The 25,594-nt window shown below is 34.2% G+C and overlaps 1 protein-coding gene across 2 annotated transcripts in view; it reads left to right on the top strand.

Annotated features, from left to right (window-relative positions):
- UGP (UDP-glucose pyrophosphorylase) overlaps positions 1 to 6,662 on the top strand; it is a 243,987-nt gene extending 237,325 nt beyond the window's left edge. For both annotated transcript variants that reach the window (XM_090398780.1, XM_090398779.1), the window contains exon 15: positions 2,892 to 6,662. In XM_090398780.1, the coding sequence (XP_090254906.1) occupies positions 2,892 to 2,999 (108 nt within the window). In that variant the 3' untranslated portion in view covers positions 3,000 to 6,662. The remainder of the gene's footprint in view (positions 1 to 2,891) is intronic.
- The last annotated feature ends 18,932 nt before the right edge of the window (positions 6,663 to 25,594 follow it).

Genomic DNA, 25,594 nt, shown 5'->3' with positions numbered 1-25,594 from the left:
ATGCAGTTAATTAATCCTCGATGGACACTGCATTATTCAATGATAAGAATTAATGGGAATAATTATAATGAATCCTGGAAAATATAAAACTTTAAACATCGTTTATTTTTAAGGTGACATCTATTTATATATTTTATTTATACATATTTGTTACATAAAAACTTATCTAATGTAAATTGAACAGTGGTAGCTTTTTTTTTTCTCCTCCATGATTTCGTGATAACCATCAATTTGTTTATCTAAACTGTGACTAACATTCATGCTTCTCTCTGCATTTGGATCTATCTCTAGTATAAGTTCTTTTGCTTTCTCAATTGTCCTAAACAATTCTTCAATTCTTTGTTAGTGATTTCTTTAGATACATCTTCCATTTCTTCACTTTACTTTTCTTCTTCCTCTTCATATGCCTGTTGACGTTCAATTCCAAGAAGATCTTTTACTTAGGTCTTTCAAATGGGATTCCAATAATTCCCGAATATTTTCTGAATCGACATTCTCAAAGCCAAGAGCACTTCCAATCAAAACAATATTATCGATAACTTCGTTGACGGGATTAATAGAGCTACCAAAATTATTTGCAGATTCAGGCAAAAGATTCTTCCAGACTGCTCTTGTACAGTTGGCTGCCACTTCTTCCCAAGACTCATGAATGTTTATAACTGCTTATTTAATATCGTATTTTTTCCAAAATTCCTCTAGAGTGATTGGATCATCTTCAGTTGTAGCTTGAATTGCCTGGTCGAAAGTTGTTCTAATATAGTAAGCCTTGAATGTAGAAATGACTCCCTAGTCCACAGGCTGTATCAAAGATGTATTTGGTGGTAAAAATACAACCTGCACATTACTGTTTAAATCATTAAGTGAGGTGAGATGTCCAGGGGCATTATCCAATACTAAAAGAACTTTGAAAGCTAAATCATTTTCATTGCAGTATTTTTCAACTACTGGACAAAAATGCGAAGTGAACCATTCTTCAAACAACTGTTTGGTAAGCCATGCCTTTTCATTTGATTCCCATATTACTGGAAGGGATTGTTTGTTACAGCCTTTAAAAGCCCTTAGGTTCATTGTTCGATAAGTTAGCATTGGCTTTAATTTGAAATCACCTTCGGTATTACCTCCAAGTAAAAGTGTTAAGCGATCTTTGAATGCTTTATAACCAGGTGTGGTTTTCCTTTTCTTGCTAAAAATGTTTTTATTGGCATTTTCTTCCAAAACAGGCCAGTTTCATCTACGTTGAATATTTGACAATCATTTTCTTCAATTATTTTCTTTAATTCAGCTGGATATCTGGCTGCAACATCTTTATCAGCACTTGCTGCTTCACCTGTTAATTTTACATTTTTCATTCCGGATCAAGATTTGAAATTTTCTAACCAGCCTTTGCTTGCAGAAATTGTTGCAGTCACATCTTGATATTTGTTTTCTTTAAGTGTAGAAAAAAGGCTTAAAGCTTTGAGCCTAAGATTATTGCTGTCAATGGGAATACACTTCTGATTACAATCTTCTAGCGAAAGAAATAGTAAATCTTCCATTTTGATCATTAATGGGCTTCTATTCCTAGGTACACTGCATACTCAAAGATGCAGATGTCACTTTGCCTTGTTCTTGGTGCTCAGTCGCTTTATTTAAAATGGCTCATATAGTTGATTTACCAAAGCCTAGAGCTCTTCTGATGTTTGCTTTGCTTTCTCCATTATCAAACCTTTTAATAATGTCAATTTTAGTATCCAAAGTAATAAGTTTTCGTTTATTACTCTTTTTCAAGGCCATGGTTACGAAGGGTAATGCTTTACATAATTTGAAAATTACGTGATATGCAGATAGGCCGTAAGCGTACACTGTAATACATACACATATACGTCTGTACATGCCACGCTTTGCTGATAAATTGAAGCACTGAGACTGAGGCCGAGAGTGAGTTACTAATGTTGGAGCACGACTCGTACCATGTGATCTGATCCTGGTTTCATTGACCAAGTCTAATGCTTTGCTTATTTTCAAACTTTTTGGGCCGCACATATCAAGTTTATGGGCACAATAATTTTTTGTGCACTAATCAAAGCCGCATACATCAAGGGATACCTGTGTGTGTGTGTGTGTGTGTGTGTGTGTGTGTGTGTGTGTGTGTGTGTGTGTGTGTGTGTGTGTGTGTGTGTGTGTGTATATATTTAAGAACTATTTTTTCATTTTGTGTATTACATCTTGATCTAATATAATATGGTAATGGTGCTTTTTGTTAGATTCTGTTTCATTCATTATGATAGTAGCATTACCCTCATCAGCTTTGGTTATTATAAGCTTCTTATTGTTGTGTACCTTTTTTTTTTTTTTTTTTAAAAAGTTATTCCTTTTTGGAAGGTTGCTTCAGAGGGAGGGTTTCATTTGGTCAAGATGTTTACCAATGTTGCTGGCAATTGTGGGAAATAGACTACAGACCTCATATTCAGTATTCATTATTATTTCTAATTCATGTACTTTCCTGGGAAAAGTTTGCAAGGAAAGCAGATTGTTATTATGATAGATAGATTATCTTCAAAGTATGCTATTCTGTAACAGTGTACTTTTCAGTGACACTTTCTGCACTTTGTTAAATATTTGTTGTAGACATATTGTGCAGTCTTTGCATGCAGCACAAGTCAGTGCATCCTCAAATTCTTTTCTGCAAAAGTGTATAATTTGACACTAAGCAAACACTGAAATGTGATCTGAATACATCCATGAAGGTTTAGGGTTAACCAAGAACATTCATCTCTGATTGTTTGCTGGCAATCAGAGGAGAGAATTAGAGAACTACATGTGTGCAGGCATTTTATTGTCACACTTCATATAAGTAACTTTTATTGCATTAGCATCATAAATTATGTTTTTATGAATCCTTTATATTTCAGGGAACAGTTATCATTATAGCCAATCATGGAGACAGAATTGATATACCTCCTGGAGCAATTCTTGAAAACAAAATTGTATCTGGCAATCTCCGTATCTTAGATCATTAATGTATATAAGGGAGTATAGTAAATCAAAATAGAGGAAATAAAAGTTATGTTTTGTTTGCTTTCTGGTGGATATTTTGGAGTTCCTCTTTGCATATTTACTTTTCCTTTTGTTTGTAAATGTATAGTTATTTTCACAGTATTCTTCATTTTGAAATTCCTAGTCATTAATAAAACATGTAGAGCACTGGTCATGGAAATTGCAATAGGTTGCATTTTATATGCTGTTAAGCATATACAATTAATATGTGGGATGTCACTTTTAATTAGATTTTTTTTTCACAGATAGAAAAGTAATACTGTGGTATTACTGTTTTGATATATGTAATCCCATTAACACTTGGAATTCATTTTATGGAGTCATGTGAAGAGCTTTATGTTTAGAATGAATATTACTGATATATCTGTAAATTGCATGTTCTCCAAAGTTTGCTTGTTTTATCATGTCACAAAATGTGATGAAGTTCTAGCAAAAAATATGACTTAGCTCATGTAACCTTAGAGTACAATTAATTTTACTGATCTCTTGTAATCTGTAGAGTTTCAAATTGTAATAATAATAAAAAAAGAATGAAATAGGCTGTAATTATTTAGTTTACTATGGAACCATGTTAGATACTGAATTTTTTTTTCATCCAAGTGTTAATGGGATAACTCCATAAAATGATATACATGATGAGAAAGACAGAGTACCATTAATGGCTGCTTATGCACTGTTATAAAACCTATCTAAGAATGACAAGTATGATGAAATTTGATATTTAGGAGCTTTATTAATGTATTCTAATTTTCTATTGTGAATTGGACTTGTAATAATACATGAAAACAATCAAAACAAAATATGAAAGACCTAGTTACTGTACAGGCTATCATATTAAAAAAAAAACAATCTGTTGCATTTACAGTTTTTCATACTTTGTGAAATGGAAGCATCTGTTTAAGAACTTGAAATTCATTATTTTTATTACACAGGCATTTTCCTGGAGTTCAAAAACTCATTATTGGAGGCCCACGGTAAACATTTTTCACGCAGTGCCTGTCACACCTTACCGTAAAAAATGGAGCATTCACCAATAAGGTACTCATAACCACCTGAGCAATCTATTCTGCTCACTTGCCCCTCTCCAAGGGGGAAAAAAATGTAATCCTTATATTTTGTTAAACAGGCTGTTATAACTTCCATTAAGAATCCTTCTCTCCCATGCAATCATATATTGAAATATTTCTTTAACATCTACATGCTTGTTAGTTTGTTTCCTAACATTCTTTGATCCTTTGAGCTGTTTTGCTCACTTTGGCAATATGTCCTCTGACCTTTCACTCTCACTCCACCATTACTCATAAATTTCTAGCCTCATCAGTTTCTTATATTGTAGTTTAATCTATGCAATACATATAACATTTCATCCCCAAGTGTATAACTTTATGCCTTGACACGTTGAATTGGCAGTCGTTTTCTTTTTTTTCTAAACTACAATGATTTAGATCCTCCTGCTGTCCTCTTTATTAACTGTTGTTCTTCCCAGTTTATCTCTGTCAGCAGACAACTGGATATTCTCTGCCTCCCTCAGATCATTCCCAATATCATAAGTACAAATTGAATGGCAGTATCCCAAGTATAAAGCTATGGTGCATGACACACTGCTGCTCACTTGCCTTCGGATTATCGGTATCTATAAACTCTACCATATACTACTCTCTTTGATGCTTGTCCATTAGCCATTTTCTTATTAATATTAACTGTGTTTCATATCTATCCCCATTTCTCCAGCTTATCTATAGAGTTCTATGTGGTATCCTGTCGAATGCCTCTGCAAAGTCAAACACAGCTCACTTATCACCAAGACCTTACTTTCACAAACTTATGCTTTCCCCATAGAGTATCATATTTGCTATCCACCTGTTATTGAATTATGTCCTTAACTTACTTTTTTCAATATCTTAACCACCACTCCTGAGATACTAATTGGTCTATAATTTGCTATCTGTTTTGGCCTCCTTTATATAATGGAGCTATCTTTTCCTCTTTCCATTCCTTTAGGACCTCTGCTGGTGCTGAGATTTAAATTAAACAACGTTCGAGACAATGCCATTTCACTTGCACTTTCTCATGAAGCACTGGAAAATAGATTTCTTAATCTCCTGAACACTTCCAGTTCATCTATTTATATTCTAATATTATTATTATTATTGTTCCGGGCAACTCCAAGGAGTCGACAGACTCATCGAGGGAATATCAATTACTTTCACATCATACTCACTTATAATCATTCACCACAAAGAAATAACTCTTTGTGATTTCTTTTGGCCTTCTTAGCTGATTTCCTCTCATAATTTGAATTTACCTTTCTCACTATGCTGGCCATCCTTCTAACCTCTGCTTTCTAATATTTTGAACATTGCAACTAAAAGCAACAGTATGTAAATATACCATTGCTTATTTAATATTTACATTTAATTGTTAGTTTTATAACAGCATTAGTCATGTTACAACAAAAAAAGTTATATATAAATGAAAATCCCTTATTGCATAACCCAGATGGATTGCATGTCAGAAGTGCATGTTTTCAGGAATTTGTCTGTTTACATTTGAAGAATGGGATGGGTGAGGGAGCATTTGTCTGAGAATAAAGCCTACTAAATCTGAGACAACTAACTCAACTCCATTTTTAAAACAGAATCAAATGAAAACATACTTTCAGTTAATTCTTGGACCATTTTTATGGCATATTTAATTAATCTACAAGCAGTCTGTGTATAAATTATAGCCTATTGCAATTAATGGCCATTTCTATGAATTTGTGAAATTGTGCCAATGATAGTTTTCTTTTAAGGCTAATATTGCATTCGTTTAGTTTACTTAAGAAGTATGACCTTTTAATTATGCTGTATCGCAAAGGCAAATATTTTAGAAAATAGTAAGCTTTGTTTGTAAGGAAATTTTAGAAAACTGTTAAGAAAATATATCCAAGAGATATTTTTGTATAGTGTTATGTTTCAATCATGTGGATGTTCTTGTAATTTATCATCCATAGTCAGACTTATGTAGAATATATATATATATTTAGAACAAACAAAATGGTTGCCAATAATGTAATATAGTTTTAAAGTATTTGTTTTCAACTTTGTTACAGACATTTACAGTAGAATGACAGATTTTCTGTTTCATTCAATATGTTATACAAGTATTTTTTTTTAATTTCCATTGAATTTAGTATCTCTTTTTAAAAAATATAAATATATAATCCATTAATACATTATTAATCTGTTTTGCAAAATGTCGGAAGTATTTTTTCATAAAGCTCTAAAAAAAATGAAGGTTGGAATAATAATTAAATAATACATTTTAATTTTTTTTTTCACCAAACAATTATTATTTATTTCTGCATAGTTTGAAGTATTGATTGATCAAGCTTAAAATACACTGAAAATTATATTACTGTTTTCTGAAATTCATTGAAAATTTATTAGTTTTAATGTCTATCTTGAGTGAGAGTCAAGAAGTACTTGTTATTTGGCTGCCTCTTAGAACGTTTCTTGGTAAAGATATACTGTAAAACAGATGGTAGTTTTTGTAATATATTGTGCTTTTGTGTACTTAATACATTATAAATGTTTACTGCATTTAACTTAGCTTGATGTGAATAAATGAATTTATTCTTTTAACATTCTTTCTTGTAGTCTGATACTTTCCACCAAAGCTACATGCAGAGAATCTGCTCCTCACTCCTTGCTTGCAATTATTTTCTACACAATATATATATGCAAGATCTTTAACTAAAGATCTAGCATGTAAGATGGACCTTAGATATGCAGGTAACCAGATCTTTACATAGTGAGTCTAGCCTAATAATATGGTGGTGCAATTACATTCTTTTTCTCTACTTATTGCATCCATTTCAATGTTACAGCACTCCTCTGGGCAACTTTCATGACTATTGCAATATTTCTAAACCTCAGATCTTTATCTACTATTATTTCCAGATCTCTTTTCTCCACATTTTGGAATGCAGTTCCAGTGATATAGTATGCTACACTCCATGTCTTCAAACCCAAATTCAAAACTTACACTTATAATATTAAACCAATATTCCGGCTCATCAGTCCAATAAATCATTTTATTTAAATCATACTAAGGTGATACTAAATTTGAATTTTTTGCCTGTTTCTTCTCCATCATCTAGCAAACAACTGAATATCTTCTTTCACTCCTTGAACTATGATCAATATACAAGGGTGGTCTGTAAAGTTCTCGGCCTCAATCAGAGATGGCAACACTATTGGCAAGATTTCTTTTTTTTTTTTTTTTTCCTAAGTTGATACATCTGTCATAAGCATTCATGTGAAATTGCAAGTCATTCTATCAAGTAGTTTGTTTTATACAGCTGTCTGAAGCAAAAATATTGTCTGTATCCCTTGAAATGGAGAAAATTGGGTATCGTGCAGTTATAAAATTCTTTGTAAAAGGTTTAATGCCAAAAGAAATTCATTCGAAGTTCATAAAAACTTTATGGGCACTCTTCTCTTTCATTTTCAACAATTAAGAAATGGGCTGCCGAGTTCAAACGTGGCCGTACCAGCCTTGAAGATGATCCACGTGAAGGACATCCAAAAAGTGTAACAACACCAGAAATCATTGATCAAGTGCACGATATGGTATTGGATGACCGACGAGTCAAAGTGCATGAAATTGCTGAGACTATAGGCTTTTCGAAATAATCTGTAGGGTATATTTTGCTTGAAGAATTGCACATGAACAAGCTTTGTGCAAGATGGGTGCTGCACTTGCTCACAGCAGATCAAAAATGCACTCGCATGAAAATCCCTAAACAGTGCTTGGAACGTTTTAACAAGAATAAAACTAATTTTGTGCATCGATTTATTACTATGGTTGAGACTTGGATTCACCATTACACACCAGAATCCAAACAGCAGTGAAAACAGTGGACAGAAGCGGTTGTTCATCACCAAAGAAGACGGACCGGCTCTCTCTTCTTTGGCGATGAACAACTGGCTTCTGGATGCTAAAGGCATTTTCTTTATTATCGTGAAAAGGATTAAATAATAACAGGTGAATATTAATTCCGATCTTTTAACCAGACTAGACAAAAAAATTCGTGCGAAAAGACCTGGTTTGCAGAAGAAAAAAAATCATCTTTCATCAGGTCAATGCATCTGCCCACAAAGGCGTTTTGGCAATGGAAAAATTAAGGGATCTGCACTATGAATTGTTGGAACATCCACCTTATTCCCCAGATTTGGCTCCTTCTGAATTCTGTTTCTTCCCAAAACTAAAAACTCTTCCTCGCTAGTCAGTGTTTTTCTTCGAATCAAGAGGTGACTCTTGATTCGAAGAAAAACGCTGACCAGCAAGGAAGAGTTTTAGTTTTGCATCTGTAGAGGGGTATTTTGGAGATCTTACTGAGAACCACTACAGGGACAGGATATTGGTGCTGGAACATTGCTGGAATTGAATTTATTAATCTTAAGGGAGATTATGTTGAAAAATAAAGTAATTTTGAAATTATAAATTCGTTTTTTCATTGTTAGGCCAAGAACTTTTCAGACCACCCTTGTATGAATATATAATAGCCACTTGCTGATATTTATTGTCAGCCAGCCATTCCATACCCAAGACACGAATCTTTTATCTATTTCTCTCAGTTTTTTTATGATACTGTTGCTCCCTAATAAAACCACACTACATTCAAGGACATTGAAAGGTTGAATATACTGTAGTATTACTTGATCATATACACATGTTAACATCACACCCTAAACATGGAACAAAAATTTGTGTTTTCATAATAATCATATTTACAACTGTGAAGTACTTGAAGTAAGTTCTGTAGACACATGCTGATTGTCTCTTAACTGGATCATCTAACAGTCTAAAAGTAATGTTTATAACTCCTCATCTTGAGACCATTGAAAATACTGTAACCATTAGTGAATAGTAAGAGTACCATTGAATGGTCTTTTGGGTCAGAATACATAATTAGTATCTTCATTCCAACAAAAATAACTTAAATTATTCAGTCAGGAGCATGTATTTAGATCAGGAGAGTGAAAGAAGCTTCAGTGATGGAAATGTTGAAAACTGAAAAAGAGTAGAAATTGCAGAGACCATCCTACTTCGTGCCATTATAGTTCCAAAAGGAACCGAGGCATGAAGTATCTGAGAGGTGGTCATTTCACAAATAAAGCTAGTTGAGGTCATGATCTGAGTTACTAAGAAAGAAGATATCTATGGTATCTTGAAGGAAAACTGGCTAAGAATATCAGGAGTGTTGGAAGGATGGTGAAGATTATCTGATATTCTGATCCATAAGCAGACAGTTTTCATTCCATCATTACTAATCACAAACATTGCAGCATCACATCTGTTCAGATTTGGCAGAGGAATTGGAAATGGGAGGTAGTTTAGAATTCCCAAGTATGATGATATCTCACTGTTTGGGGTCAGACTGCAAAAATTAATGTTCGGGGTAAGATTGTGAAGAGACTGTATTCTTTTGGCATTTCATTCATTGTTGTTGATTGATACACACACAAATGTGCAAGTACTCACCCGTAATAGGAATCATGCAGGATGTACTTTGGATAGATGGACAGTGCTTGTTGTGATTCAAGTTGAGGTGCAGTTGGGAATGTAGCAGATCTAAATATTTGTAAGCAGCAATGCATAATTTACTCATGTTTCAACCACAAATATTGAAATGGATGTTCATTTTTCTGTGTTATTTTTGAACCGGAATTTTTTGAATCACAGTGTAACCATAATAATTGTTTTTTATCGCGTTGGATATGTAGAGAAAGGGCATGCAATATGGTGTGCAAATAGATTTGCAGATTGTCTCTTATACAGAAAAAGCACCAATTTCTCCTGGTCATAATATTGCCTAGTCATGACAGGAATCCACTCCCAACTATAATTGGAATCTCTTCGAAGAGGTTATCCAACAGGATAAATGATAGCTGGTTGGTTGGTAAGCATTCTGTTGTGCTTATTACCTTCAGATTCAGTCCTCTGTACACTATCAAATAGCTGATCTGCAGAACTCCTTTCAGGCAGTAAAAATCATTAACTATGTATGCTGCTTTCATCGCAGTACTACTTGCAAGAATATTGCTAGATAGCAGGAAAAGAGGAGTTTGCTTTTCTTTTTTTTTTTTTTTAAATGCGAGTCTTTCCAACAAAAGGTTGGAAACCTATAATACAGTATAACATACTGTGGTTAGGCTAAGGATTTCTTCTATTTTTATATTTTATATTTTTTTATTTTTACATAATATGGAAATCCTGCTCGAGAGACCAAACATGATACACTTTAAGCCTCCAATAAGCAGAATATTAGTCTCACACTGGGCTGTAAAATTCATCTTCCCCCTAAGACAGTCACAAAAACCCGTGCACATAGCAGGATTCAAATCCGTGCCCTGTTGGTTGAAAAGCAGATACACTTAACCATTTGGCCATCCATGCCTGCTTGATTGGGGTAAAGGCTGTGTGTTGCTCATTACCATAATGTTAGGCTCAACTGTGGACATTTGAAAGTGATTAAAAATTCATAAATTAGTACAGAAAGGCAGAAATTTTTTAAACAAATTTCGCTTCAGGGGTTTGAATGAAAAGAATGAAATTCTGGCATATTGCTTTTTGTGTAACTCATTATAATAAGACGTTCTTTGATACAGTTTTAAGTGTATGGAAGATGTTTCACTTCTTTAGCTTGAACAAAGAAACTAACCAGGAAGATCTTTAATAAACAAACAGACAAATATTTATTAAATAAAAGCTGATATGATTTGCAACTAAGTTAGATTTCTGGTATCATTAGCTACCAGTAAATCTTACAAAGATTGCACCCAATAAATGCAGTATAGATTGACTTATTAAAGAATAAGAACATTTCACAAACTGTTTGAATATTTCCTCTAATGTGCTACTTTGGCAACAAATGCTTTAATACATTTGAGTTAAAGCATCCTTGTCCCTTGTTAGTGTTGCATGTTTCGTATATTCTCTTCACAGTGTCTCCATGTCAGAGGTTGATTTGCTTAACACCCCAACCAGCCATGACGTCTATAGACGTCAAGCTAAATCTGGATACGATTCTGTAACCCATTGAATAACATGGATGAGAAGTGCAATTTGGCCTCATTATTTCATCCACTCGGCCAGTAGGGTAACCTCCCTACTGGCCGAGTGGCTAAAGTAATTTAGTTTTGATGTCTAGAAACCCATAATCAGATGATGTAATACATCATTATCTTTTCATTTTTCCTTTTGTTTCATTATTTTCTTTTAGGTTGAGGAATTGACTTCACTTTATTTGAACTGCCTTTTGAATTTGTTTTAAGAGCTACCTGAATAATGATCAGTGTGTATATATATACGAGGTGGTATCAAAAAGTTTCGAGACTATGTTTGTAACATGCCAACAGATGCAGTCACAGGGAGCACCTACCTTCAAAAGTCAGTGTGCCAAAAGACATTGTCCTGTATACATCAGGAGCTGTGCAACTGATGCTATTCTGACCACCTGCATTACCACATCTGCGATTTCATCATGGACAGCAAGTTAGAAAAAAGAGCAGATGTGAAATTCTGCACGAAACTGGGCAAATCTGCCACAGAGAAGTTTGACATGATTCGGCAAGTTTACGGCAATGCTGCAATGAGTCGTTCGAGGTGTTTTGAATGGCACGCGTGCTTCAAGAGCAAAAGAGCATCACTGGAAGACGAGAGATGAGAAAGACCTTCAACGAGCTCAACCCCCAAAAATGTCAAAACCATTCGGCAACTTGTGCACGAGGACATTCGTCGGAGAACATTCCACAACATTTCTGCCATTGTCGATGTGTCATATGGAACAGTCCAGGCAATCCTCACGTGTGATATGAACATGCAGCGTGTTGCTGCCAAGTTCATCCCCAGGCTGCTGACCTAGGAGCAGAAGGAACACCGTGTCGAAGTCTGCCAAGAACTCCGTCAGCGTGCCGTGGATGACCCATCCTTCATGTCTAGGATCATTACTGGTGACGAAACTTGGGTGTATGGGTACAACCCTGAGACAAAGCAACAGTCTTCACAGTGGAAGACCCCATCATCTCCACGACCAGAAAAGGCGAGGCAGAACCGCAGCTTGACCAAGTGCATGCTCATCATCTTTTTTGACATTTGCGGCATTGTGCATTGAGAATTTGTCCTCGGGGCCAGACCATCAAATAACGAGTTCTACTGCCAGGTTTTAAGGCGTCTGAGGGAGGACATTCGGCAAAAGCAACCAGATCTGTGGCACGCGGAAAACTGGATGCCCCACAACGACAATGCACCCTGTCACCGAGCTCTCCTCACACATAAGTTTCTCGCCAGAAACAACATGATCTCACTACCGCACCAACCCTACTCGCCAGATTTGGATCCTGCAGACTTCGCCCTCTTCCCAAAGATCAAGATCCAGCTCACGTGTCATCGTTTTGACACCATTGTGGAGATCCAGTGTGAATCGCAGAAGGTGCTTGACATGCTTCAAAAAGAAGACTTCCAGGATACATTCCAGAAGTGGCAAGAACGCTGGGACCTCTGTATTGATATGCAAGGGGACTATTTTGAAGGTGATAGTCTGTAACGTAGATAAATAAAGTAATTTCTCATAAACAGAGCTAGTCTCGAAACTTTTTGATACCACCTCGTGTATGTGTATGTATGTGTGTGTGTGTGTGTGTGTGTATATATATATATATATATATATATATATATATGGTATCATGCATACATTAATACCAAAAACATCAGAAATAAAGGCATAGAGTTCTTAACATTGGTAGACATATTGCAACCCAAAATTATTGTATTAGTGAGACCTAGTTGACAGAGCAGGACATGGTACAGAAATAAAACATAAATTATGACCATTTTCTTGACTACTAAATAAATTAAAGACTTAATTCTGTATGTTAGTCAAGTAAATATTAGTTTAATATCCAACATTTCACTGTCTGATATCTGTCAGCATTTTCAAAGGAATACACTGCTAAGCAATAGAAAGTAACAAAAACTAGGAAACTAACTGAATCACTAGAGAATCATCAACAAGATTCTCTTTAGTGACATACTGCAAAGACAATGAGATGAAACCCAATACATCAGCTCTATAACAATTCCATTTGTTAGTGCCATATCCAGAAAATTAGCTCTTTTTCTAAAACCATATAATATCAGAGTAACCTTCAAACCTATTGAGACCATTCAAAAGTTTATAAGATCACCGAAAAGATAGCCATCCTTTCTACAAATACTCTGGAGTTTATAGCATACCTTGTTCTTGCTGTATTAATTACATCGGACAGAAATCTAGAAGTTTTGATACAAGAAAGAAAAAACACATAGGCTATGTAAGGAATAACAGACAGGATATATCAGGCCTTTCTTCACACTTTGCCTCTACCAACCATAATGTTGAATGGGATATGAGTCATATGCCCTACATAGAAGACAACTACCATTCCAGAACATTTAAAGAAGCTGCTACAGTCGCCCGTTCAACAGGTAAAAGAATCAAGGCCTAATCTTACCAGATATATGGAAAACTCTAATTAGATCATTTAACCAAAAAGAAATGAACTTTCATGAAAATTACATTAAATATCTCAACAAATAAAACGTTGCACTTGCGACACGCATATTATATCATTGTATCACGCACAGTGATAACTTTATATAATTTTTAGAATTGTCGGTTAGTTTCCTAGTTTTTGTTACTTTCTATTGCTTATCAGTGTATTCCTTTGAAAATGCTGACAGATATCAGTCAGTGAAATGTTGGATATTAAACTAATATTTACTTGACTAACATACAGAATTAAGTCTTTAATTTAGAACATAAATTGTTCAGTGAACTGAGGGATGACAGACAATATTAGAAGAAAGGAGGGAAGTGTTGCTGTGACTGTAGAAGAATTGCACATACAACCAAAATAGAAAATTTTCAAACATTGATCATGACATGAGTAATCAGACAATGGATTTGAGAATGTTTTTGGTTTGAGTTAAACATAAACAGGAAAAAGTACATAGTTGAGTGCTTCCACAGACCTGTCTAAAGAGGACTATGAACTGCTTAGAAATCTTATGGATACAAGGATGATCGTCATTGTCATTGTGAATGATTTCAGCTATAGGGATGTAGACTGAAGGGAGGAAAAAGCCTGCTGGGTGAGAGAAAAAGAATTTATAGAATTACTTATTTAATTACCTTATGCAGCATGTCATGGAAGGAACAGTATAAGAACATCGAATCTAATAGATTTAAAAATCAAGACATAAGTGATTATAATACTAATTAATTACATGACTTCCATCATTAATTAGTATTAAATTGGATATAATAATATATGAGCATCTGTCGGTAAATGAGGTGACTTATTCTATAATTATGTGAGTGATCATGCAGCTTTGAATTGGGAGATGACAATGCATGTGAGAGCTTTGACTGCATATGTTGAACTATTTCTTCTATTCGTTGGGCATCCACAGATGCTATACGGTTACTTCGATGCTTAATGATGTGCCACACCAGTCCTCACCATGTAGCCTTGTTGTATGTTTTTGTGGATTTCAACTCTGAAAATCAGTTACTCCACATGCACACACCATCCATCCGTCTCATTGATAGTCTATCTCTTCCTCTTTTTCCAGGAGCTTTACCGTCTATTACTGTTCTGAGAAATCCTCCTTCCATCCTATCAATGTATCCAAAATATTTTAACTTTCTTCTGTCAGTATCCTTAAGGAGCCTTGAAGTTCTACTAATCTTTTCTGACACCCATTCATTTGTATGCCTTTCAGTATATCCTCAACAGCCTTCTGTAGCACCACATCTCAAAAGCAGCTATCCTTTTCTTATCTGGCTTCTTTAAGTTCCAAGTCTCACATCCATAAGGCACTGTTGGAAAAACAACTGCATCCAAAATCCTCAACTTTGTTCCCATGGAGGCAGGTAACTGGGACACATGAAACTCTATGTAGAGGATCATGATAAACAGTGCATGATAAATAGTCAGGTAGTATTTGAAGGAAGCAGTATCTAACTACATCCCCAGAATTAGAAGAATAGATTTCATGAGAGTTAAGTAGATGAATGACACTTTAAATCAAGAATTGTATAAAGGGAGGTGTTGTGAATCTGATGTGAGAAGAGCAGTGATGAGGCTCAGAAGCAGTATATGGAGTATGAGAGGAGAGTGGCATTTGTTGAGGAAGGTGAAATCAAATTGTGAAAAGAAGTTCACGGATGCTGAAGTAAATCCATGTATGTAGCAAGTAAAAGGATCGGTTTAATTTAAACATTAACAGGAAAAAGTACATAGTTGAGTGCTTCCACAGACCTAAATTATCTAACCTTGATTAATGCAGATAGTAGGAAAGTGTCAGATATACAGACAAGAGCGAAGTTGTTAATTGTGTACTTTAGTAAGGTAAGGTAGACAGACCTATTCATTCTTGGGATACTGAGGGCAAACTGGACAAAAAAAATAGAGACAGTGAGTCTGAAGTATTAAATATATTATGAGAATTTGATTAGAATACAGTAGTCAGGCTGGATTGAATATCAGCATGGGTGCTGAACAATATGCAAGTGGGTTAGCAATGTTCCCTGACCTGGTTATTCAACTTTAGTCTCCAGGGGATAGATACATAGAATAAACTTCTGGTGAGAGTGGTTGGCTGACAGGTATCAGAAATTAATATATGGATACTCAGAGTCTTAAGGGAAGGAGAGTGAAAAGTGGTATACTATAGGCTTCTTTACTTTGCCCATTATTTTTTTAACCTAATATTAGGTGATATTAGGGACTGGATAATAGTGATAATGAATATAACTGATACAGAATAAATTGAACAGAGTGGTTATATAGGTATATTGACAGTGATTGTCAGGTCAGTGGTATCTAGTGTGAGGTAATTTCTGATGAAAGACATTGCACTCCAAACAGAACTATTATAAAAACTAAGCAGAATTTTGATGCAAATATTCAATGAAGCTAGAGATCTGAAGGTTATGGTAAACAAGAATTAAAGTTTAGGAGCCACATTGTTGAGATGGATGTCATTTCATCAGATACTACACTTTTGACAGGATGCTATCTTATATTTTGCAGCTGGTGAAGGTAGAATTTGAGATCTTCACTGGAAGTTTGAGCAAGAATGTGAATTCATTCTTGCTCGAACTTTAAATTCAAAAATACCTGAAATGTCTTTAGATTTGATGGGTCATTGTGCTACAAAGGTCCTGTGCATATAAACCAACAGCAGAGTCTTGTTGTCCTTGGAGACATTCTAATGAGTTTATTATTTAGTGAATAATAACTTGTTGCTTGCATTTGTCAGTACTTCTTAATAAGTTTAAAGATGCAACAAGTCTAACTAGTGGTGCAATGCTTTTTTTTTATCTAATATTTGTTATACAAAGAAAGCTTGATTAGTTTCCAGGCTCAGATCATTCATTGCTTCATGGAACCCCTGTTTATAATTAGCATTGACTGTGCATCATCATAGGAGAATTAACATAATTGCTAGTCTGATCTGTATATGTTATATGCAAAGTGCAATAAAGAAACAAAAAGAAAAAAAACAAACATGTTTGTCACATGATAAAGAAAATATCAAACATGCCTTCATTCTTGATGAAATTCCTTCAATTCTCAACAAATAATACTCAGAAATGCATTATAGTATACTGCAATGGCAATCACTGTTTGCTTAAAAACAGTGTTAGGTGGATCTTTGTTATAATAATGGTTTTTCACATTTTACATCTTATAGATTGAAGAATATTGTAAAACTTCAAACAATTCAGATATTACATGTGAAGAATGTTCATAAATTCACTCCTGACTTGCCACTGAATAATAAGTAATGCACACTTACTATGATGAATTACTCCATATGAAAATTCTATTTTAAAGTTAGTAGTTGCTCATATTACTGCTGCTGCTGCTGACACCACTTCATTTACATCACTATGCCAGTTAATTTTCATGAACGTGTATGTAGAGATTTGTCTTTGAATTTAATGTATACATAAAATTTCATTTGCATGAACTAATAAAATAAAATTCTATAAAATATATATGCATACAGTAATTTTGTTATATATATACCTTTTTTTTGATAATATACAGATCACCAGACAGGCTCAGATCTCTCTCTTTGCTTTGACAGACTTTCAACATTACACATCATATCAATAGCTTATTCAGCCTCTCAAAAACTTGACAACCTTTTCTGCTCAAGACTGTACTTTTTTAACCAGTCTAAGAATACTGTTCTCATGTTTGTAATTGTGTGCCAAGAAGCTTCTATAGTCCAATCGTAAACCTATCATACTTGCTTCTCCTCTTTTCTCTGCAAGTATGTGATAGGTTCTCTCATGTGGGATTTTTATGATAGAAAAAAAAAAAAAAAAATTGTTTGTTCACTTTCTCACACATTTCAGTTCATTTTCCTCTTTCTCAAATTATTCAGTAGCTTATATTTTCTGTATGTCGAAACTTTATCATCAAGGATTAATTGTAAATCAAAATTATCTTTCTTGTTAAATCTAGTATTCAACATTTCTTGACATTCTTAGGTTAGTTATGCCCCTTATATCAGCTTTCTTTTGTTGTTAAAATTCATCCTTTTTTCAAGGATGAACTTGAATAGTAGAAAGCCATAAATCGAAATTCTAACATTCAAAAGGTATTTTTAATTCTCATCATTACATAAATTGGTTCTAGTTATCACATGTTGTGCATGGTTCATGATATCTTGTTCATTTTAATTCACATTGTAATTAATATTTGAAATTAATAGAATGTGATAGTTGGATAAGAGGGAAAATATTAAATATAGAGTTGATTTTCAGAAGTCTCTACAGCGCAGTATGTTCTCACACGTATCATAAAAACATTTAAACAAGAAAATGTGAATGTCTTAAATCTGCAACACTTAACGTTTAGAATACATAATTTACCCAAGGCCATTGACATAATAAATTAATATGCAGTCCACAATTAAAGTAGTGATTGTGTAGTATATACTTTTTCCATTTCAGATCATTGCAGTTGCTTAAAGATTAAAAATAAGTTGACACATATCAGATTGGTATATTTGTGAATTTTAGGTGGTACCAAAACAGAAAAAATGTTATCAATGTTGAATATTAAGTAATTCAGCTAATTAAAAAAAAAAAAAAAAAAAACTTTGCCATTTATGAGAGTGAAAAAGACTGATGCTTCTGTGCAATTCCATGAAAAGGAAATTTTTTTTTCAAGATCTTGAAAAATAATTTCATTTCTCGCCATCATCATCAATTTTCCTTCCAAATTAATCTGCTGTTCGTTGGGACTCAATTGTGAGATCTCGGATATTTCTAGTTGCATCAAACCACCTAGATTTTGGTCTCTTTCTTTGGAATCTTTTATCTGCCATCTTGACATCAGACCTGTTTTGCTAATTTTTCTTCTCTCATTCTGTTTAAGTGATAATAGGCTACAAAAGAATCTGGTGAAAAGAAAGAAAGGATACAAGAATATGTATAATACGATGGATAAGCCTCCATAGCATAGTTGTGCAACAACCTGTCTTTTTTGTTTAACAGATCTGGATTCAAATGATGTTTCTTTAAGTTACGGACATTCTAGGACCTAGAATGTCCGTAACTATTTTCATGATCTTACTCCATCTTACAGGTCCATGAATAGGACCTGTAAGATGGAGGTACTGATCCCACGATTCACTCTTAATTGCGTTGTTATTACCTCCATGTCTTTAGTCATGGAGATAATCCAAGTTAACCGAATTAAATATTACCCATACAGTGATGTCTTATATTTTTCTGTCGACCCCTTTGGCGACCACTGTTCTAGGTACTTTCTGAATCAAGGCCGAGTTAGATTCTAGTTGGTGGATGTGTCTAATCCACCAACTAGAATCTATCTAGTTAGATAGAATTCAACTAGTTAGATTATTTTAAATATTTTCTTATCGTTTCATTGTTGACCTGGTCAAATTCCATCGTTGATTGGATTAGTATTGAAGATATTTTTCTTCGCGATTAGGTTAATCGCTCTTAGACGGTAGTGGAAGTAGCGTTTCTCTCTCGTAAACAGAATACCTCCCGGCCTTCGCACTCACAATTCTAAATAACTCAGCCCGCAATACTTCCCCTTGACAACAGACAATCAACTCAGGGTATACACAATTTAGAGACAACACACAAACCAACTATTACTAACGATTGACAAGTGGGGGGGGGGAGACTAGTAAATAAATATAAGGATAAGAAAAACTAAACAGCTCTTTCAAAGGTCGTCTGGATAAGAAAAAATAAAATAAAAATGTGTTTGTCAAGATATATGTAGTTGAGATGAATCTGATATCCATTGAAATATGGTAGTTGGAAATAAGAAGTGAAATGAAACACACACACACACAAAAAAATACAACAGTTGGAGTGGATTGTTATGTTTACTCCCACTAAAATTTAAGCGCAGTATGGAAAAAGAATAAATTTAGGAATGCTATACGCACATACAATATTCGACAGTTACGCTCACCCACTCGCTGGTGGTGAGTAGGTGTTAGTAGCTGCAGTCTAGACTAAATAGAATATTTTTTATTTAATAAAAATTAATTCTCCAACTACGGTACAAAAGTGCTATTAATCATTTTGTGGAGCTCCTATGGGCAATAGCATTAAAAAAAAAAAAAAAAAACGGACGTCTTAGGCGAATCGATTGGGAATTTGCATAATTTGTTGAGCCATATACATATAAATATTATTGTGAAATGAACTAAACAAATGGATAATGCCAAACTAAGAAAGAAACATATATCACTTAAAGCGACAGACAATTACAAAAAAAAAAAAATAAAATAAAACTATCATTGTTTCTTAGTTAGTGTTTAAAGGATAACTGTCACTAATAAACAGAAATAGCTTCAGTAATGGCTCCCCCAAAGACCTTACGATAAAAGATCGCTTTAATGTCTTAAAGTCATAAAAGAGTTGGAAGACTTTTGGCGACATTTCCAAGGTAATCAACGGAGCGGGTATTTCTTAAACATCGAAAATTTCGAAGAGTGTCAGAAACTGCACGCGCAAGATTTAATTAAAGGGTCTGTTCATGACATCTGTGACGTACGGAAACTTAATTTAAAGGGAAACACAAGAACTTTAGAACGTTCAATTGATTTCTAATATCATAGTGTGTCAAATCCCTATGTCGAAGTGCATGATAGGAAAACACCGAGTGCAAAGACCATTCTTCATATTTATTTCGACACTTGTTTTTGAACACAAGTTTTTTTTTTTTTTTTTTATATCTCCATCCCTCTTTTTCCTATTTTATGAATAGAATAGTCATTTTCGAAGCTTATTATCATTGCAGTAGTTTGTGATCTGGACTTAACTAAACAAAAATATCTAATGAAAAAAAAAGAAAGAAAAAAGTAATGGATGCATCTTCCGCTAAAAGGAGTTAAAAAATTCTGCTTCCTTTTAATGCAAATGAGTTATCATACAAGGAATGCTAATATATTAATCGTTAAATATTTATAAAAGATATTTCAAATATGAAATGCAAATTTGTCTCAAACTAAAAGTAGTTCAATACACCATTAAAATACTAATAAACAATGAATCATGGTAAGAGGATTTATTTTGGAATCTCCGGTTTTTTACCTATATCAGGCATTACAGGGGCCCTTATGTCATTTCCATATTTTTATTGTAAATATTGTCACAAAAACACTCAAAATTACGCAGTTAATCGTAATCTTTTTTATTGGTATCTTCAAACATTTTAAAAGTTTAAAACATGTTGGTAGGATGTTTGTTTCATGCATCGTTTATTTCCTAGCTGAAGGCAAAAGTAACGTTGGAATTATTGAAACTGAAGATCCCATCCTTGGTCGACTTTCTCACGCTACTCATCTATGAGTTGGGTTGCGTGAGAGGAGGAAGCTACTACCATTACAGCTGCGTTTTCAGTTATTTTCAGGTATGCTTCTGTATCAGCTTGATGCACTTTTCCCGGTAAATGCAAATATCAAACTGTTTTTGTAGCCTAAAGTAATACGAGTAACTCTACCAACACTGGAATTTTTGTTTGTCCAGCCAAACTTTCAGAATTTTATATGAGATATAGTTGCTACATATAAAATTTTCTGCAATGTGAAGAAATACATCATAAATCTTTTTGTGTGTTCCTAAACGAAGAGCACTTTATATATTTTTAATGGTAATGGTACTGCACTAGTATTTTTTTTTTTTCGGTAACTTTTTTTTTTTGCTGTAATATTTTCTTGTCATCCTGGAATAAGAAACATGTAGACCGTGGTTCAAATAGGTAAACTATATCCAGGGGCTGCTCGTGCATAGGCACTGCGGAACTGCAGCAGCCCCAGTTTTTCTCGATATTATTATTTGACACCTTCAGGGAGTGCTAAGACTCAACGAGGGAGAGCACCTGCTCTACAACTCTCCGTCTCTACCACTCATCTACACCAGCTCCATCTACTGTCCACTATCACCACTATTATTTTCACAGACAATCACAAACACCCATGCCCACGGCGGGATTCGAACCCGCAGCCTGGAGAGGATTATTAATATATAAATAAATATATTTATATATATATATTAATAAATATATTTATTAATTTATTTATATTTGCTTGTAATATTTAATTTTATCATCAACAATCCTAAACAATTCTTAGTATTTTGTATAAAAAAAATAATAAAAATCCATCTTGTAGCACTTAAGAGAGCGAAGGACGCTAGCAGCACTGTGTTTACCACAATGTCATTGTTACGCGCGCAAGCATATGCACGTCATAGTGAGATGCGAGCTGTTAGCGTAATGCGGCACTGTCTGTCGCGCAGTTCCACTGTTGTTTATATGCAGCTTGCGCTCATAGTAGAGTGTTCGTAGTGCTTATCGTGTTTACTCCGTCTCTTTAAATATTTGGACATTACAATTAAAGGATTTAATTGTAATGTCCAAAAATTGTAATGATTTTATTTTTAAGTAATTTTGAATTATACTGAACTGTATAATATTATCGATAATAAACATTATTTTTTCATGAAACAAAACAAGAATATATTTTATTTTAAAGGAATTTTGAATTATACCAAACTGGATAATTTTATCGATAATAAACAATATTTTTTCATTATAGGCGTAGGTTTCTGTGGTTTAGCAGTTCATAAGAAAGATTCCGGTAATTGGACCACATGTTTATTAAGATAAATAACAATAAAAAAAACAAACTCGATAAGTTTCGTAAGTCGTTTGACTTACATCTTCAGGGGTCAAAGGTAACTAAAAGTTTAAATACAAGAAATGAGAAATTACTTAAAATAGTTCATTTTATGCAGTTGTGGCCGTCTAACTGTTCATTAAATTGACGGCCACAACTGCATAGAATGAACTATTTTAAGTAATTTCTCATTTCTTGTGATAACGTTTAGTTACCTTTGACCCCTGAGGATGTAAGTCAAACGACTTACGAAACTTGTCGGGTTTGTTTTTTATTGTTTTTTTTTTATCTTAATAAACATGTGGTCCAATTACCGGAATCTTTCTTATGAATATTTTTTCATGTTTACTTTTTTTTTTTTAATTTTTACCATAATTTTGATATTTTATCCAAACACGAAATACTTACAGTGTGTATGTATATTTCGAAATTTGCAACACCCCCATGATTTCAAGCCGCGAGCCGCCACTGACCATAACATCATTTTTATAGAAACGAGTTAAAAGTAAGCGGCTAACTTTAGCACTCATACATGTCCAAAGACCCGGCGAAATTCCAAAATTCTGGATGTATTTGTGTAATAGGAAGTAGAATGAATCAACGAGCGATTGGGATCCTTGATATTAAGGGCGTTATTTTCAAGGGGATTAAGATGCAATTCTCCGAATGTGGGAACAGTATGATAACAATGTATTTGGAATTTGATCCGAATTAGTAGTCATTAGGAAAAACATATGCATATTTAGGTAGTCAGAGAAGCGAAAGTCTAGGAGAAAGAAAATTAAACTTCAGGTTGATTTGATCAATGCTACACGAGTGTGATAGGACGTTACAAAGAAATTTTGAATCATGGATGGTAAAAACACTTTCACGTCAAAAAATTCTCTGATATGATACAGCAGAACGCACGTGTAAAACTACCTTTAAGATGCCAATTGTCTTATGTAATTAGGGCACATGATATAATAACGCATTAATGACGCTTGTGAGACGTTTTGGAATCGAAGCATTTGTGAAAGACAAGTTCTAGAGGTACGGATTATTTTTCACCGGATACATTGGCAAGTCATAGTTCTTGAAGGAAGTAGAGATGAAATAAAAACGCTGGAGCTCTTGGATATGCCAAATACAAAGAAAAATCCAGATGCTTCTATGCTGTTCCTACCAATGCTTCCTTCCCCTATATTTCATTCTTCTGATTCCTTCAAACAGCGAGATTACGTTCGTAATCTCTCTATCTGAAGATGGTGGCCTCACTTTAGAAGATAACTCATTATCTTCTAAAGTGAGGCCACGAAGTCTACTATCCAGCAGCTAATAAGTGGATTTTATCTAGTAATGGAAAGGATTTCTAGATTCTTCAGTCAACAAAATTTTTAATAATTTTTTTACATTTTCAATAATTATTTTACAGATTCATCTCTATGCCTCTGCACACTGTTGCGTCGATTTTTTATTTTTTATTTTTTCACGCGCCAAGTGTACTAATGGGAGAAAGGAGAACGGAGGAATCGCTGTTCGTGACACACTTCATATCCTAGATGTAATATCGCTAAAAAAACAAATCTACTCAATCTTTATTGTTTACAGTTCCTCTGAAGCGGTATGATAAAAAATAATCCACGAATGGATTAAACTTCTGATTCAGATGTGAAAATAATCCTGATTATGGCTCCATACTTGTCGGATTTTTTTTTTTTCTCTTCCAAATGTGAACATCCATAATGGTATCTCAGAAGCTGATCGTGTCAAAACTTGGAATGGCAAGTGCACTGCATTTCAGTAAAAACGACAGAGAAAAATGAATGATCATTCGAAAAAGTTTAAAATAATAAATGTAGATGATGGTAAAATGTATGATTTTTCTTATGGTTTAAACGCGTTGAGTGTAATAAAATCGAGTTAGGTATCAGTTTACGGTTTATAATGCAATAATGACGAAATTCTCTACACTCCAAAGCATCAAGTGCGAAAAAGTGAGGCGAACAAACTCGATAAAGCAAGCGTGTACAGTTGAGTGCAGGAAAGCAACTTGAGCGAGACAATCATGTTTTTTGTTCCTAGTTTTTCTTTTTTGAATGCTTATCAAAAATCATATGATTTTGGCGTCCATACGGTGCTCCAGAGAAGTCAATTCCATTTCCCCACTCATCGAAGCCCTTGATCAACAAATATATATATATATATATATATATATATATATATATATATATATATATATATATATATCAGGGGCGAATTCTCCATTCTTGCTGTGCAAGCTCATTAATTGAGAAAGAAGTAATATTTATTTGTTAATAAATGCATGCATTTATAAGCATTCCATTTAGGCTTTTATTTTTGTAGACAGAAGACATCTTAGGCTTGTGAGGCAATAATTGAGCTTTGCGAAGGCCGATGCGTGCTCGTCTAGTCAAAGCTACCTTGGCTTGCTCGGTTGTGGGAGCTTCCAGATCCTCGCTTCTGCACTGTGATTTCATGCGCGCGCACAGCCATTTCCGCTTCCTCCACGTCGTCTCACTTTGTTGCTTAAACATAGGCCATACGCAAAGTAGCTCTAGCCAGTGAGCTTCAGCCAGCCTTTACAAGTGTGCTTGTTTCTTGGGAAAATTAAGTTACAACCAACTTTTTATGATGATGTTATTGGCCAGTTCATAAAGAAGAACCGTAGAATTTGTATTCAAGTAGCTAAATTGAAAAAGATACAACATTTATTTTACAAATGATATTCTATTTATATGATTAAACGTACACAAATTTCTAAATATATAGTTTTAAATGGTCAGTCATTCATTATTCCGCTAATCAGACTTCAATCACACTTCTCACTCCTTGGATGATAACAAGAGCAACCGTGAATTTCAAGACCAGCATTCGCCTCTGATATATATATATATATAAAGTTCTTGACTAAAGTATGTTAATGAAAGCCACACATTCTAAACTTCAGCAGTATGATTCTCGTCCCCACCCGAAACAATCATGATCTGCGGAACATATGAAAATGAGCATCCGAATATCTGTTGCGTAGATCGTGATTGCTTTGGGTGGGAACGAGAATCATACTGTTGAAGTTTAGAATGTGTGGCTTTCATTAATTGAGCGTGATACAGCAATATTAAGAATACAACATCAAATATTTAGAATAAATATCCATGAAAAGATTCAGCAGATGCGTAAGAGGCCGCAACATTCTCCATACAATTCGATCTGTCATGTTTATCAGTTGTACATGTTTAGTCACAATACGTACATTTGTGACATCCATATGTTTGGT

Source organism: Typopeltis vanoorti, chromosome 10 (assembly GCF_054136105.1).
Source record: "Typopeltis vanoorti isolate ZY-2024b chromosome 10, IOZ_Tvanoo_1.0, whole genome shotgun sequence".
NCBI classification, from domain to species: Eukaryota; Metazoa; Arthropoda; class Arachnida; order Uropygi; family Thelyphonidae; genus Typopeltis; species Typopeltis vanoorti.
This window is presented reverse-complemented; position numbering and strand designations above follow the sequence as displayed.